This window comes from Amblyraja radiata, chromosome 22 (assembly GCF_010909765.2).
Source record: "Amblyraja radiata isolate CabotCenter1 chromosome 22, sAmbRad1.1.pri, whole genome shotgun sequence".
NCBI classification, from domain to species: domain Eukaryota; kingdom Metazoa; phylum Chordata; class Chondrichthyes; order Rajiformes; family Rajidae; genus Amblyraja; species Amblyraja radiata.
This window is the reverse complement of record NC_045977.1, coordinates 37,470,586-37,485,328: the sequence shown is the minus strand read 5'-3', so window position 1 is coordinate 37,485,328 and position 14,743 is coordinate 37,470,586. Positions and strand designations below refer to the sequence as shown.

General features: G+C 44.0%; 2 protein-coding genes across 3 annotated transcripts in view; both read left to right on the top strand.

Annotated features, from left to right (window-relative positions):
* Positions 1–411, top strand: part of LOC116985444 — a 38,447-nt gene extending 38,036 nt beyond the window's left edge. The window contains exon 22 of the mRNA XM_033040234.1: positions 391–411. Coding sequence (XP_032896125.1) covers positions 391–411 — 21 coding nt within the window. The remainder of the gene's footprint in view (positions 1–390) is intronic.
* A 513-nt stretch (positions 412–924) lies between these two features.
* The window catches only part of LOC116985943, a 261,983-nt gene continuing 248,164 nt past the window's right edge, over positions 925–14,743 (top strand). For both annotated transcript variants that reach the window (XM_033041073.1, XM_033041072.1), the window contains exons 1-10: positions 925–1,061; positions 1,606–1,773; positions 3,268–3,476; positions 4,775–4,878; positions 5,764–5,891; positions 6,874–7,035; positions 8,543–8,751; positions 10,834–10,937; positions 11,904–12,031; positions 13,789–13,956. In XM_033041073.1, coding sequence (XP_032896964.1) covers positions 963–1,061; positions 1,606–1,773; positions 3,268–3,476; positions 4,775–4,878; positions 5,764–5,891; positions 6,874–7,035; positions 8,543–8,751; positions 10,834–10,937; positions 11,904–12,031; positions 13,789–13,956 — 1,479 coding nt within the window. In that variant the 5' untranslated portion in view covers positions 925–962. The remainder of the gene's footprint in view (positions 1,062–1,605; positions 1,774–3,267; positions 3,477–4,774; positions 4,879–5,763; positions 5,892–6,873; positions 7,036–8,542; positions 8,752–10,833; positions 10,938–11,903; positions 12,032–13,788; positions 13,957–14,743) is intronic.

Genomic DNA, 14,743 nt, shown 5'->3' with positions numbered 1-14,743 from the left:
CACAATGGCACAGCTGGTAGATTCTGATCTCCGGTGCTGTCTGTGTTGAGTTTGCACGTTCACCCTGTGATCGTGTGGGTTTCCTCCGGGCGCTCCGGTTTCCTCCCACATCCCAATGAAGTACTGGTTTATTGAGTGATGGATCCAGTGTGGAGGGACCTGTGCGTCTTTGGAGCATGGGAGGAAACCGGAGCGCCCGGAGGAAACCCACACGATCACAGGGAGAATGTACAAACTGCGTACAGACAGCACTCGCAGTCAGGATCAGACCGTGGTCTGTGGCACTGAAAGGCAGCAAATCTACAGCTGCGCCACTGTGCTGTCCTTTAATGCAGTAAGAAACATCTCATCTGGTGCACACTTCCAATTATGTACCATTGTTATTCAAAGGTTCTCCCATCTCAGCAATAGGTCCTTAATGCCATCTCAGGCATAGATGTTACAACAGTGGCACAGCTGTAGAGTTGCTGCCTTACAGCACCATAGACCCGGATTTGATCCTGACTACGGGTGCTGTCTGTACGTAGTTTGTACGTTGTCCCTGTGTTTTTCTACATGGTTTATCTCCGGGTGCTGCGATTTTCTCCCACACTCCAAAGACTAACATGTTTATAGGTTAATTGGCTTTGGTAAATTGTCCCTAGTGTGTAGGATAGGGGATTGCTGGTCGGCACGGACTCGTTAGGCCGAAGGGCCTGTTTCCTCGCTGTATCTCTAAACTAAATTAAACTGTGCCTATAATGCTTTGACCATGTACGTTGCATAGCTTTACCTTTCACGTAATGTTTTTCCCTGATGTACCTCTATGGTGGATTGATTGTAATCATGTATTGTATTTCTGCTGACTGGTTAGCACGCCACAAAAAGCTCCTCACTCTATCTCGGTACACGTGACAATAAACGAAACTGAACTGAAACTGATGTTCCTCTGGACTCTTACAGGTAGTGCCTGCGCAGGCAACATGACGGGTAGCCGTGAATGGGTGGAGAAGAATTTTTTGAAATCCATGCAAGGCTTGAATTTAAGCGACCTCTTCGCTCTGAACCCAAACTTTTCTGGGGTAAGTAATTGAAACCGCGGCATCATCACGCTAGAATTTAGAAGATTGTGGGGGGATCTCATAGAAACTTACAAAATTCTTAAGGGGTTGGACAGGCTAGATGCAGGAACATTATTCCCGATGTTGGGGAAGTCCAGAACAAGGGGTCACAGTTTAAGGATAAGGGGGAAGTCTTTTAGGACCGAGATGAGAAAAACATTTTTCACACAGAGAGGTGTGAATCTGTGGAATTCTCTGCCACAGAAGGTATTGAGGCCAGTTCATTGGCTATATTTAAGAGGGAGTTAGATGTGGCCCTTGTGGCTAAAGGGATCAGGGGGTATGGAGAGAAGTCAGGTACAGGATACTGAGTTGGATGATCAGCCATGATCATATCGAATGGCAGTGCAGGCTCGAAGGGCCGAATGGCCTACTCCTGCACCTATTTTCTATGTTTCTATCTACCCCGAGTGTAGCCTTGTGGGGGAACGCGGGTTTCTCATTAAAACATTCCGTGTTATCATTTTTTAACGTGTGTTTTTAACTAGACACTTTTTTTCATTAGTTCGAAGTGTTGGACCTCCTCACTCCACAACTGCTTGCTGAGTTGACTGTGAGCCCACAAGCATGGTTCAACGCGGACAGGATCGATCAGATCTTTGATACCCTCACCGATCGAAACTTCAGCGACCTAGATACCTATTTCACATATTTTAATTACGATACACGCATGGTAAGACCTTTTGCTTTGTTTTTTTAACGATACGATAGAACTTTCTTCATCCCAGGAGGGAAATTGATCTGCCCACAGTCATAAAACACAAGATACACGGAACCTTAAATTAAAGTGACGATTGGAATGGATTGGGGATGTGCAAATAGATACAAAATGCTGGAGTAACTCAGTGGGACAGGCAATAAGAAGGAATGGGTGACGTTTCCGGTCAAGACATTCAGATTGCAAAGATTGGGGTGGGGGGGGGGGGGAGGGTCTGTCTACCCCAGACAGAAGGGGGAGGAGTTGTACAGTTTGATAGCCACAGGGAAAAAGAATCTCCTGTGGCGTTCTGTACTGCAACTTGGTGCAAGCAGTCTGTTGCTGAAGGTCCTCCTCAGGTTGACCAGTATGTCATGTATTGTCCAAGATGCTCCGCAGTTTGAGGGGCATCCTCCCCTCCAAGACCACCTCCTATGAATACAACTTTGCCCCTAAGACGGAGTCAGCCTTCCTGATGAGTTTGTTAATCCTATTGCCATCCGCGACCTTCGACCTGCTGCCCCAACACATGGCAGTGAAGAAGATGGCACTGGCTACCACCGCTTAGTAGAACATCTGCAGCATCTCACTGCACACGTTGAAGGAGCGGAGCCTTCTCAAAAAGTACAGCCGGCTCCGTCCCTTCTTGTACAGTTTTGGAAAGATTGAAAGATAGCGCATGGAAACCTTTGGCCCATCGACCACCTGTTCACACTAGTTCCACACTGTCCCCCTTTCCCATTCATACATTAAAATTAGGCCGATTAATCGATAAACCTGCCCGTGTTTTGGATGTGGAACGAAACTGAAACACCAGGATGAAACCCATCTGGTCACTTGTGAGAACGTGCAAACTCCACACAGACAGTACCCGAGGTCAGGATCGACCCCAAGTCTCTGGCACAGTGAGGCAGCGGTTCTGCCAGCTGCGCCATTTCCAATTGTTCAGTTTATTTCTTTCTTATCTTGATGTGCCGGGTCTCTGATGCTGTCAGGCAGCAACTCTCCGGCTGCTCCACTGTGCCGCCTACTTTCTTATCTTGATAAGTTGTTGCCTTACAATGCCAGAGACCCGGGTTCGATCCTGACTAAGGGTGCTGTCTGTACGGAGTTTGTAAGTTCTTCCTGTAATCGTGTGGGTTTTCTCCGGGTGCTCCGGTTTCCTCCCACATTCCAAAGACGCACAGGTTTGTAGGCTAATTGGCTCCTGTAAATGTAAATTATCCCTGATGTGTAGGACAATGCTAGTGCACGAGGTGATCGCTGGTTGGCATGGACTCGGTGGGACAAAGGGCCTGTTTCCGCACTGTATCTTTAGTCTAAAGATAGGTAAATGAGAAAACTTGGGAGCAGAGTTGGGAGATTGGGAGGAAATGAGCACTCTGAACAGTTCACAGCTTAGTTTTATTTTATCTAGAAATACTATTGTGAACTCTCGATAGTTAAAGAATTTTTATTTTTTTCATTCAGATGAACATCACAACTTTTGCTAACACTACAGTGAGGGATCGGATGCTACACAGGATCATACGGCTGTTGCAACCCTTGTTTTCATCATTTAATGCTTCTGACTTCGCAAAGTGGTTTCAGGACAGTTTAATTATGTTGTTGCCCAGTATTACAGGAAGCAATCTTGGAGCAATACCCACCAGCATATCCTGTGAATCTTACCGAGCAATGTGAGTATTCTGTGTTTAAGTTCATAAATTCATATGGCACGGAGCAGAAATAGACCATTCTGCTCATCGAGTCGACTCCGCATTCAATCATGGCTGATCTATCTTTCCCTCTCAGTCCCATTCTCCTCCTTTCTCCCCATAACCCCTGACACCGTACTAATCAAGAATCTGGCAATCGCTGCCTTAAAAATATCCATTGATGGCCTCCACAGCCGTCTGTGGCAATGAATTCCACAGATTCACCACCCTCTGACTAAAGAAATTCCTCCTCATCTTTCCAAAGGTGGTCTTAGACTCTCCCTCTAGTGGAAACATCCTCTCCCCATCAACTTTATCCAGGTCTTTCAGTTTCAATGAGGTTCCCTCCTCATCTTTCTAAACTCCAGTGCGTACAGGCCCAGTGCCTTCAAATGCTCATCAGCTGTTAGCCCAATCATCCCTGAGATCATTCTTGTAAACTTCCTCCGGACACTCACCAACATCAGCACAGCCTTCCTCAGTTATGGGGCTCACAATCAGTGTGTCAGAGAGGTTGGCATTAGGACTGCAAGAAGGAACAATTTCCGTACAAATATGAAAATAAATCTTCAACCCTCGTACCTCATGAGTGCTGTAGTTGCTCAGTTATTGAATACATTGAAAACTGAGATTAGTAGATTATTCATCTAGAGGGGAAATCAAATATACGAGATGCTAGCAAAAGCAGGCTTGACCTGAAATCGAATCCAATGACATATCAGATTAGTTTGAGTATCTTTTATCCCTGCCTCTATGATTTATTTCTTATTTCCATATACATTAATGGAAAAAATGAGCTATTGCTATTTTACATCAGGGCATGGTTGAAATGATCCCCAAACAATCTTGCACGAGGTTAGATGTAGATTCCTGTTGTCATCTATGACTTAATAAGATGTTCAGGTTCTAAGTAAATCAGGCAGCAGCTGTTGAGCCGCCGCATCACAGCGCCAGAGACCTGGGTTCGATCCTAACTACTGGAGCTGTCTGTGTGGAGTGTGTACGTTCTCCCTGTAACCACATGGATTTTCTCCGCCTGCTCTGGTTTCCTCCCACAATCTGTAAATTGCCCTCGGTGTACAGGATGTGAAAGTGGGATAACATTGGGCTAGTGTGAACAGGGTGATCGATGGTTGGCATGGACTCTGTGGGCCGAAGGGCCTGTTTCTACGCTGCATCTCTAAACTAAATATATTGGCTGATTCCTCCCGCTCTATACAAAATTGAATGTCTGATTATGATGACAACTAGCTTAAAGTGGTCTTTCTTTGTCTTTACAGAATCCAAGGCCTGGATAATTTGTACCCAAATTTATCGAAGTCACAACTCAATGATGTTTACAACTTTAGTAGAACTTTTTTGAATTTGCAATCTGACTCACATGGTAATGAATGAGCATTTTGGATGATGTGACTATTTTCTTTTTACTCTTCTTCCAATACATAATTGAAAAGCCCATTAAAGTCACATTATTGTGGAATAGATAATGAAATATGTTATGTGTAAAAGGGTGTTGTGGGCAGGTGCTTACTTACTGTAAGATTGACATTTCAATAGCTGTAATGCAAGGTCACTTTTACATATTTTCTTTTCTTTTGAACAAATATTCTATACTCCTCAATGACAGAGCAGAGAATCCATTATTCATGTGCATCGGTGGTTCTATTAGTCTCTCATTCATGCTTTAGTTCATTTTGGAGTTGAGAGAGTCCAGAGTTTTGCATTGTCATATGTCCCAAACAGAACAATGAAATTCTTGCAGTAGCACAACACAATATGTAAACATTGTAAACTATAAAATAAACAAAAAGACGTTCAGTATAAAATATAAAAGACACACACACACACTTATATATAAAACTCCTACACATTTATATACACACTGACACACAAGAAGTAGAGTATGCAACACACACATTTACTATATTTATGTAGAGACACACACACACTTGGAGCATAAAGACAAAATCAATGCTTGCAAGTCTGCTTATATGGAGGTTGTAGTGTTTAATAGCCTGATAGCTGTAGGGTGTCCTATATATTCTTCCCGATGGCAGGAGTGAATGAGAGTGTGGCAAGGGTGGTGTGGGTCTCTGATGATGCTGGCTGCCTTTCTGAAGCAGCAACTCCTGCAGATCCCAGTGGGGGAGGGGGGGAGAAAGAAAGGAGAGGGCTCTATCTGTGCACCTTGGTATAATAATTGTCAGACAAATATTAGTGTCTGTTGTCCAGACTTGTCTGACTAACTGTGCCAATCTTTGTTCTGCAGGAATTGGATCAGTTCCCTGTACTGATAACACAACTGGACTTCGTGACTGGTTACAAAAAAACTTCCTGAAATTCGTGGCAGAAATCACCTTCTCAGACATGCCATTTATAAACACACAATATTATCTGGTAATTTCTTTATTCCTCAACACGAACTAGGTAGATTTTGGTAGGAAGAAGGAACTACAGAAGCTGGCTTACCAAGGAAAGACACAAAATGCTGAAGTAACTCTGTGGGTCGGGAGCATTGCTGGAGAACACAGATAGGCGATGTTTCGTGTTGGGACGGTTCTTCCATCTGCTTGCCTACATGGATAGGTGATGTTTTGGGTCAGGACCCTCTTTAAGATTGTCTGAAGAAGGGTCCCGACACAATGTCACCTACCCATGTTCTCCAGGGATGCTGCCTGATCCGCACTTTGCGTCCTTTATTGAGGGAAAAGCAGAGACTGAACCAAAGAGTAGAAAATGAGATGCAGTTGTATTTGATTAAAAAGGGGGTTAAATATCATTTGGTAGACAAAAATGCTGGAGAAACTCAGCTGGTGATGCAGCATCTATGGAGCGAAGGAAATAGGCAACGCTTTTTTATTTTTTTAAAATATTTTTATTAGAAGTGATGTACAATAATATAAGACATAAATAACATATTACATTTCATGTACAACTTCTTGTTTTAAATTTAATAGTAGAAAAAAAAAGACTAAGAAAAGCAAGAAATATAGAGATAGAGAATATTATATAGCTTGAAAAAGGAAAGAAGAAGGTGATGTGAAATAAGCAGAAAGAAGAAGAATAGAGGAAAGAGAAAGAGAAAAGGAAAAAAAGAGAGAAATTGAAAGGGATATGCCTCCTTCATATCTTTACCCGAAATATTTCCTTCGCTCCATAGATGTTGCCTCATCCGCTGAGTTTCTCCAGCATTTTTGTCTACCTTCGATTTTTTTCTAGCATCTGCAGTTCCTTGTTAAACATTATAAATCATTTTGCGTCTTTCCTGAACAGATTTTAGGCAGAAATTAGACCGAGAGTTTGATTTCCCTAGAGTTTATTTTATTTTCAGTCAGCTTTAAAATGTCATAGTTTTGATACAATCTTTTGGTTTCTGTAGTTCGAAATATTGGATCTGCTCAGCATACCAGAACTCTCTGGACTGACTGTGGAATCATTGAATCATACTTCACGCATCAACCAGATCATTGACATCCTGAGAAATAGAACCTACGGTGACTTGATCGGATATGTTACCCAATTTATCAACGACACGAGAGTGGTAAGTAACCTTCCCCATCGCCTTTGTCTGGTTTTACCCTCCACATTAACCATGGTGTAGTTTGAGTTCAGTTTAGTTTATTGTCATGTGTACCGAGGTACAGTGAAAAGCTTTTGTTGCATGCTATCCAGTCTAGTCAGCGAAAAGACAATACATGATTACAATCGAGCCATTTACAGTAATATAGATACACGATAAGGGAATAACGTTTAGTGCAAAGTAAGGCCAGCAATGAGCCGGAGGGGCCGTAGGTGCAGATTAGCAGCCACGCTTCCGTCAGTCTGCCCCAGGGCAGCTGTGACTACAGAAGTAGCTCACCACCACCGAGTGTGACTGAGGAGTGAATGAATAATGCGATGTAAAGCGCCTTGAGTATCTAGAAAGGCGCTATATAAATCCCATCCATTATTATTATTATTATTATTATAGTCCGAGGGTCACCAATGAGGGAGTACCAATGATGGTACTATTGCAACATTTAAGAAACATTTAGACAGGTACATGGATAGGACAGACTTCAAGGAATTTGGACCAAATGCAGGCAGGTGGGACTAGTGTAGATGGGACATGTTGGTTGGTGTGGGCAAGTTGAGCCGAAGGGCCTGTTTCCATGCTGTAGGACTCCATACTCCTTTTTTTCTCAGAAGATCACTAAAATAATAGCCAAGAAAAGTTTGGAAACACATTTGTAACTTTGCAAACCATCCCAATTATGGAGTCAAAGTGGTAACAAAGAGAAAATTAAAATAGTTGATTATGACCACAAAACATACACTGCTATGCAAAGTCAAGATTGTGTTGGTAATTACATTTTGTGGACTAATAACTGAGTCAAGAGCAACAGAGAAAGACGCAATATGCTCCTCTACATCACAAATGTAATTTTTGATTCTTGATCTGCAAACTATAGTTTATTTTGGACGTAAGGAACTGCAGATGCTGGTTTACTCAAAAGGACACAAAGTGCTGGAGTAACTCAGCGGGTCAGGCAGCAGAACTGGAGAACATGGATACGTGACTTCTCGGGTCAAGACACTTCTTCAGACTTCAGAACAGCACTTTGTGTCCTTTTAAGGTTTATTGAAATTTTGTTAACTGTTAGAGAAAGGACTGAAGAAGAATGGTCTCGACCCAAAATGTCACCCATTCCTTCTCTCCAGAGATGCTGCCGGTCCCGCTGAGTTACTCCAGCATTTTGTGTCTATCTTCAGAGAAAAGACAAATAACAAATCACTGCAAATTTGGGGTGAACATGCTAGAATGTTGCTTTCATTAATATGCATAAAAAAATAAATGTAGGATGATTTTTTTTATGTGAATGTAGAATTCTAAATTCATTGCCTAACAATAAGTCAGACTGCAAGGTGTTATGAAGGTAAAGTAAATGGAATGAAAAGCAACTGTTCAGTAAAAGGCAAAGTGGAGAATATACACTCGCTACACTTCACTTTAATGGAAATTGCTACTGGTCGGCAAACTATCAATGTCATTCTACCTTCCATTTCAGAGGAACATTACTGCCATTCAACCATTCTCAACAAGTCGGGCAATATTGACAGGGATTATATCGCAGCTCAGATCGTATTTTACAAGATTTAATGGTGCAGATTTTGCTGAGTGGTTCCAGGACAGACTGCATCTGCTGCTGCCTGCAATTGACTACAAGTTGTTGGAGTTGATACCCACGGATATATCCTGTGAATCCTACCAGGCAATGTGAGTATATAATCCATATCTTGGACAGTACAGCTCACCACCTCCATCACACACTGGTCAACCTGAGAAGCACCTTCAGCAACAGACTAGTTCCACCAAGTAGACAGACTCCCCTTCCCTCCCCTCCCCTCCCCTCCCAATCAATCTTTGCACACCCCCAATCCTGAACTTTCCACATCGTCACTTTAATTTCATGTTTCGCGTATCTTGTGTTTTCTGACTGTTGGCAGACCAATTTCCGTCCTGGGATAAATAAAGTTCTATTGTATCGCATTGTATTGTATTGTGCAGGGTTAATTGGTAATGACAGCATGTATAAACCAATGTAATGAGCTTGTGTGTGTGATGAGTCGGGCAGTACAGTAGCGCGGCGGTAGAGCTGCTGCCTTACAGCGCCAGAGACCCAGGTTCGATCCTAACTACGGGTGCTGTCTGTACGGAAGTTGTGCGTTGTCCATGTGACTGGGTGGGTTTTCCCCGGATGTTCCGGTTTCCTCCCACAATCAAAAGACGAACGTGTTTGTAGGTTAATTGGCTTGGTAACATTGTAAATTGTACATTGTCTCTAGTGTGTGTAGGATAGCCCTAGTGTCCGGGGATCGCTGATCATTGTGGACTCTGTGGGCCAAATGGCCTGTTTCCACACTGTATGTCTAAGCTAAACATCATTTAGAAATGTTCAAAAGGAAACTGCAGATGCTGGAATATCGAAGGTACACAAAATTGCTGGAGGAACTCAGCGGGTGCAGCAGCATCTATGGAGCGAAGGAAATAGGCGACGTTTCGGGCCGAAACCCTTCTTCAGACTGATAGGGGGTGGGGAAAGAAAGAAGGACAAAGGGAGGAGGAGGAGGAGCCCGAGGGCGGGCGGATGGGAGGAGACAGCTAGAGGGTGAAGGAAGGGGAGGGGGGGAGGGGGGACAGCACGGGCTAGCCAAATTGGGAGAATTCAATGTTGATGCCAAGGGGACGCAAGGACCCCAGACGGAATATGAGGTGCTGTTCCTCCAATTTCCGCTGTTGCTCACTCTGGCAATGGAGGAGACCCAGGACAGAGAGGTCGGATTGGGAATGGGAGGGGGAGTTGAAGTGCTGAGCCACCGGGACACCTCCGCTCAGTCCGCAATAACCTACCTGACCTCCCGGTGGCTCAGCACTTCAACTCCCCCTCCCATTCCCAATCCGACCTCTCTGTCCTGGGTCTCCTCCATTGCCAGAGTGAGCAACAGCGGAAATTGGAGGAACAGCACCTCATATTCCGTCTGGGGTCCTTGCGTCCCCTTGGCATCAACATTGAATTCTCCCAATTTGGCTAGCCCGTGCTGTCCCCCCTCCCCCCCTCCCCTTCCTTCACCCTCTAGCTGTCTCCTCCCATCCGCCCGCCCTCGGGCTCCTCCTCCTCCTCCCTTTGTCCTTCTTTCTTTCCCCACCCCCTATCAGTCTGAAGAAGGGTTTCGGCCCGAAACGTCGCCTATTTCCTTCGCTCCATAGATGCTGCTGCACCCGCTGAGTTCCTCCAGCAATTTTGTGTACCATCATTTAGAAATGGTCGTGTTATAAATAAAGTTCATTTACATCTAGTAAGATCACCTCATATTGGAATTGGCTTTGCTGATTGACGTCTCAATAGGCTTTTATTCCATTATTTAGTTTACTTTAGTTCAATTTATTGACACATTTACCGAGGTACAGTTAAATATGTTTGTTGCATGCGAACCAGTCAGGGGAAAGACAATACATGATTACAATCGAGCCGTCCACAGTGTACAGACACAGGATACAGAGAATATTGTGAATATGTTTAGTGCAAGATAAAGCCAGTAAACTCCGATTAAAGATAGTCGAATGGTCACCCATGAGGTAGATTGTAGTTCATGACTGCTCAAGTTGTGGTAGGATGATTCAGTTGCCTGATAACAGTTGGGAAGAAACTGTCCCCGAATCTGGAGGTGTGCGTTTTCACACTTCTGTACCCTTTGCCCAATAGGAGAGGGTAGTGAAAGAGATGCTTGTTTAAAAAAATATCAGATTTGCAGTTTTGATTTTTTTTTTTTAAATCATAATTTTGATTTATGTCTACAGAATGAAAGGACTGGATAATGTGTACCTACATTTGACCCTGGCACAGAATCATGATATTTACACTTTCAGTAAACGTTTCCTAAGTTTCCAGCACAGTTTATCAGGTAATGTATTGATTTATTTATTTTTGTCAATGACTGTTTCACCGAGTAAGTCAAATCATCCCTTGACAGCACTCCATTCAATTCAGTATTTTAAGTTACATCGAGAATTATGCCTAAGAATGCTTGGATGGTGCAGTGGTAGAGTTGCTGCATGACATCGCCGGAGGCAGGGGTTCGATCCTGACTACATATACTCTCTATATGGACCACGTGGGTTTTATCTGGGTGCCCTGGTTTCCTCCCACATTCCAAAAGGCCTATGGGTTTGTCGGTTAATTGGCCTCTTGTAAAATTGTACATTGTCCCTAGTGTGTAGGATAGTGTTTGTGTATGGGGTGATTGCTGGTCTGTGCGGATTCGGTGGGCGGAAGGGCTTAAAGTCTAAAGGCTTTAAATAATAAAGTATTATGTTGGTGTATGGTTGGAATTTAGTTTTTGTTCGGCGATACAGCGTGGAAGCACGCACTTTGGCCCTCCTTGCGGACCATCGATCCCCACACGCTAACACCATCCTACACACTTGGGACAATTTACTAATACCCTAAATGTGGTCTGGCAGTGTTCATGTATTATAAATGTGTGAATAATCTGTCAGTGAATCATAAACACAACTACATTTGCCTGGGTGGAGTGACTGTGGAGGGGATGTTTCCACTGATGGGAGAGTCTAGGACCAAAGGTCATAGCCTCAGAATTAATAGACGTTCCTTTAGTAAGGAGATGTGGAGGGTTGGTTAATCTGTGGAATTCATTGCCACCAGAGGGCTGTTGAGGCCAAATTAACAGATATTTTTATGGCAGAGATAGACAGATTCTTGATTAGGATGGGTGTCAGGGGTTGGAAGGGAGAGATAGATCAGCCATGATTGAATGGCGGAGTAGACTTGATGGGTTGAATGGCCAAATTCTGCTCCCAGCACTTATGAACAGATTAACTTATGAACGACATTTGCTCTTTTCTTGTAGGTTCTGTAGGCATCGCTTGTGCCGAAAACTCGAAGGGAACCCTTGAATGGATCATCAAAAACTTTTTAAGATTCGTGTCAGAATTTCAATTCCATGACTTCACAGATCTGAATAAGAACTTCTCAGCTGTAAGTTTATTGCGGCATTCTATTTATACAGATCTAAACACTCGGTGGTGTAGTATCATAGAATCATAGAAAGTAGGTGCGAGAGTAGACCATCAGGTCCGTCGAGCCCGCACCGCCATTCACTCATGGCTGAACACTAAACAGACACACTTACCCACAAACAGTAGACACAAGACACAGAACACAAGACACTACCCTCCCCTCTATACCGCTATCACCCCTCTCCACCCCAAGAACCGCGTGATCTCCTGGGGGAGGCAAAAAAACGGATAAAAACCCAGGTCCAATTCGGGAAAAAAATCCGTAGTGGTAGGGTTGATGCCTTACAGTGCCAGAGACCCGGGTTCAATCCTGACAACGGGTGTTGTCTGTACGTTCTCCCCTTGACCACATGAGTTTTCTCCAAGACCTTTGGTTTCCTCCCACACTCCAAAGACAGAGAGAATTGTAGGTTAATTGGCTTGATGCAAGTGCAAATTGTCCTGTGTGTGTTAATGTGCGGGAATCGCAGGTCAGTGCGGACTCGGTAGGCCGAAGGGCCCGATTCCACGCTGTATCTCTAAAATAAAGATAGACGCAAAAACTGGAATAAGTCAGCAACTTCGGCCCAAGCTGCCAACACCGGCCAACATGTCCCAACTACACTAGTCCCACCTGCCAGCATTTGGTCTTCATCCCTCCAAACCCGTCTTATCCATGCACCTGTCTGACTGCTCCTCTGGCAACTTGTTCCATACATCCTCCACCCTTTGTGTGAAAAAGTTATTCCTCAGATTCCTATTAAATCTTTTCCCCTTCACCTTAAACCTACATTCTCTGGTCCTCCATTATGAAAACTAAACTAAACACTTAAATTTCTGATCTAGAAGGTATTTCCTGATGTCCTCCCACAGCCCCTCTTGCCAACCCCCTCTTGCCTTTTCTCCATTTCACCACAAAGTGTCAGCAAATTTTCTTTCCTCATCCCCCCCCCCCCCCCCCCCCCCTCAGCCAGTCCAAAAAATGCAGGGTTACATTCACTTAAAGGGACATATAAAAGATAAAGAAAGCCACATTGAGAGATCAAGAAACACCTCAACCATGTCAGAAGAATTTCAACGTGTACTGCAACACGGAAGTCACACTGACAATATCCGCAGATGTGGATTTTTACAACATGACCAGGAAATGAGACAGCTTATGCCTTAAAGACTTAAATAAGCTACTGAAATTATACCCTTTAAAGTGGCAGGGATGAGGGGGGGAATGAAGCCATATAGGTACGGCTTACGGTACGACTGTAAGCGAGTCAGAGCGAGGCCCAATGCAAATTGGAGGAACAGCACTTCATATTTCACTTGGGCAGCTAACGCCCAGCGGTGTGAATATTGATTTTCTAGCATCACGTAACCCTTGCATTCCCTCCCCCCTCCCTAGTTCTCCAACTAGTTCTACTGTTCTCCTGATTAAATATTACCGATGGTTGCCTCGTTGTCACAGTCCCCTCAGCCAACAATGAACCGTTCTACATTTTCTTATCATCATCTAGTTTGATCTGTCGTTTTCACATTTTGCCCTTCCATATCTCCAGACTCCCTACCCCAGAAGGTCTCGACCCAAAAAGTCACCCATTCCTTATCTCCAGGGATGCTGCCGCTCCCACTGAGTTTCTCCAGCGTTTGGTATCTATCTTCACTGTAAGCTGGATGTATTGTCAATTTTGTGTGTTTTTTTTAATAATACCAATGTTTAATTTTTGCACTGCTTGATTCCTTTAGTTTGATGTGCTGGAGTTCCTCAGCGCAAAGCAGTTGGCTGAACTGACTGTGAGCTCCGACGTGTTGAATAACACCAGCAAAATCACCCAGATTCTCAACGTACTCATCAGCAGAGATTTCAATGCCTTGGTCGTCTACCTCAACCAATTTGTCCATGATGCACAAAAGGTGAGAGACTTTCTTTCGCATTTGATATTTTCTGAGAATGTAGTGTTATTTTTCATTGTTAAACTTCCAACCTGTTGAAATCAGTGAGTTGCAAGTTGACAAGTTCTACATTGGGCAGTGGTCATAAGGTCAGAGGTGAAAGGAGCAGAATTCTACTCCATCATCTACTCCACCATTCAATCATGGCTGATTTATCTCTCCCTCCAACCCCAGATGAACAACTGAAGGTAAAAAAAAAAAAAAAACTTGTCAGTGTGAAAAATTCCTAGCTCATGTGAGGATATTAAGTGCTGGTGTAACTCAACGGGTCAGGCAGTATCTGTGCAGAACGTGGACAGGTGATGTTACGGGTTGAGACCTATCCTACCGTTACGTTTTGGGTTAAGATCCTCAAACTGAAATGTCGCCTTTCCACGTTCTCGAAGATTAGGTCATAAGGGATGGGAGTAAAATTAGGCCACCCGGCTCAACAAGTCTACTCCGCCATTCAATCATAGCTGATCTATCTCTCTCTTCTAAATCCATTCTCCTGCCATCTCCCCATAACCCCTGACTCTTGTAGGAGTCTTCTGATGATAGGTAGCGGAGGATGATGGCTAGGCGCAGGCGTCCAGTGGCTTCCTCGAGAAGGTTGCCTTTTTCTCCAGGAGAGGGAAGAAAGACCAGTGTCTTCAGCTCCTCAAACAGCTCGGGGGGGGGGGGGGGGGGGGGGGGGATTCTAATGAAGCTTCTGAAAGCAGCCGGACCTTCTTGCTGGAGCACCATCAACAGGTTCTCATACTGGCCC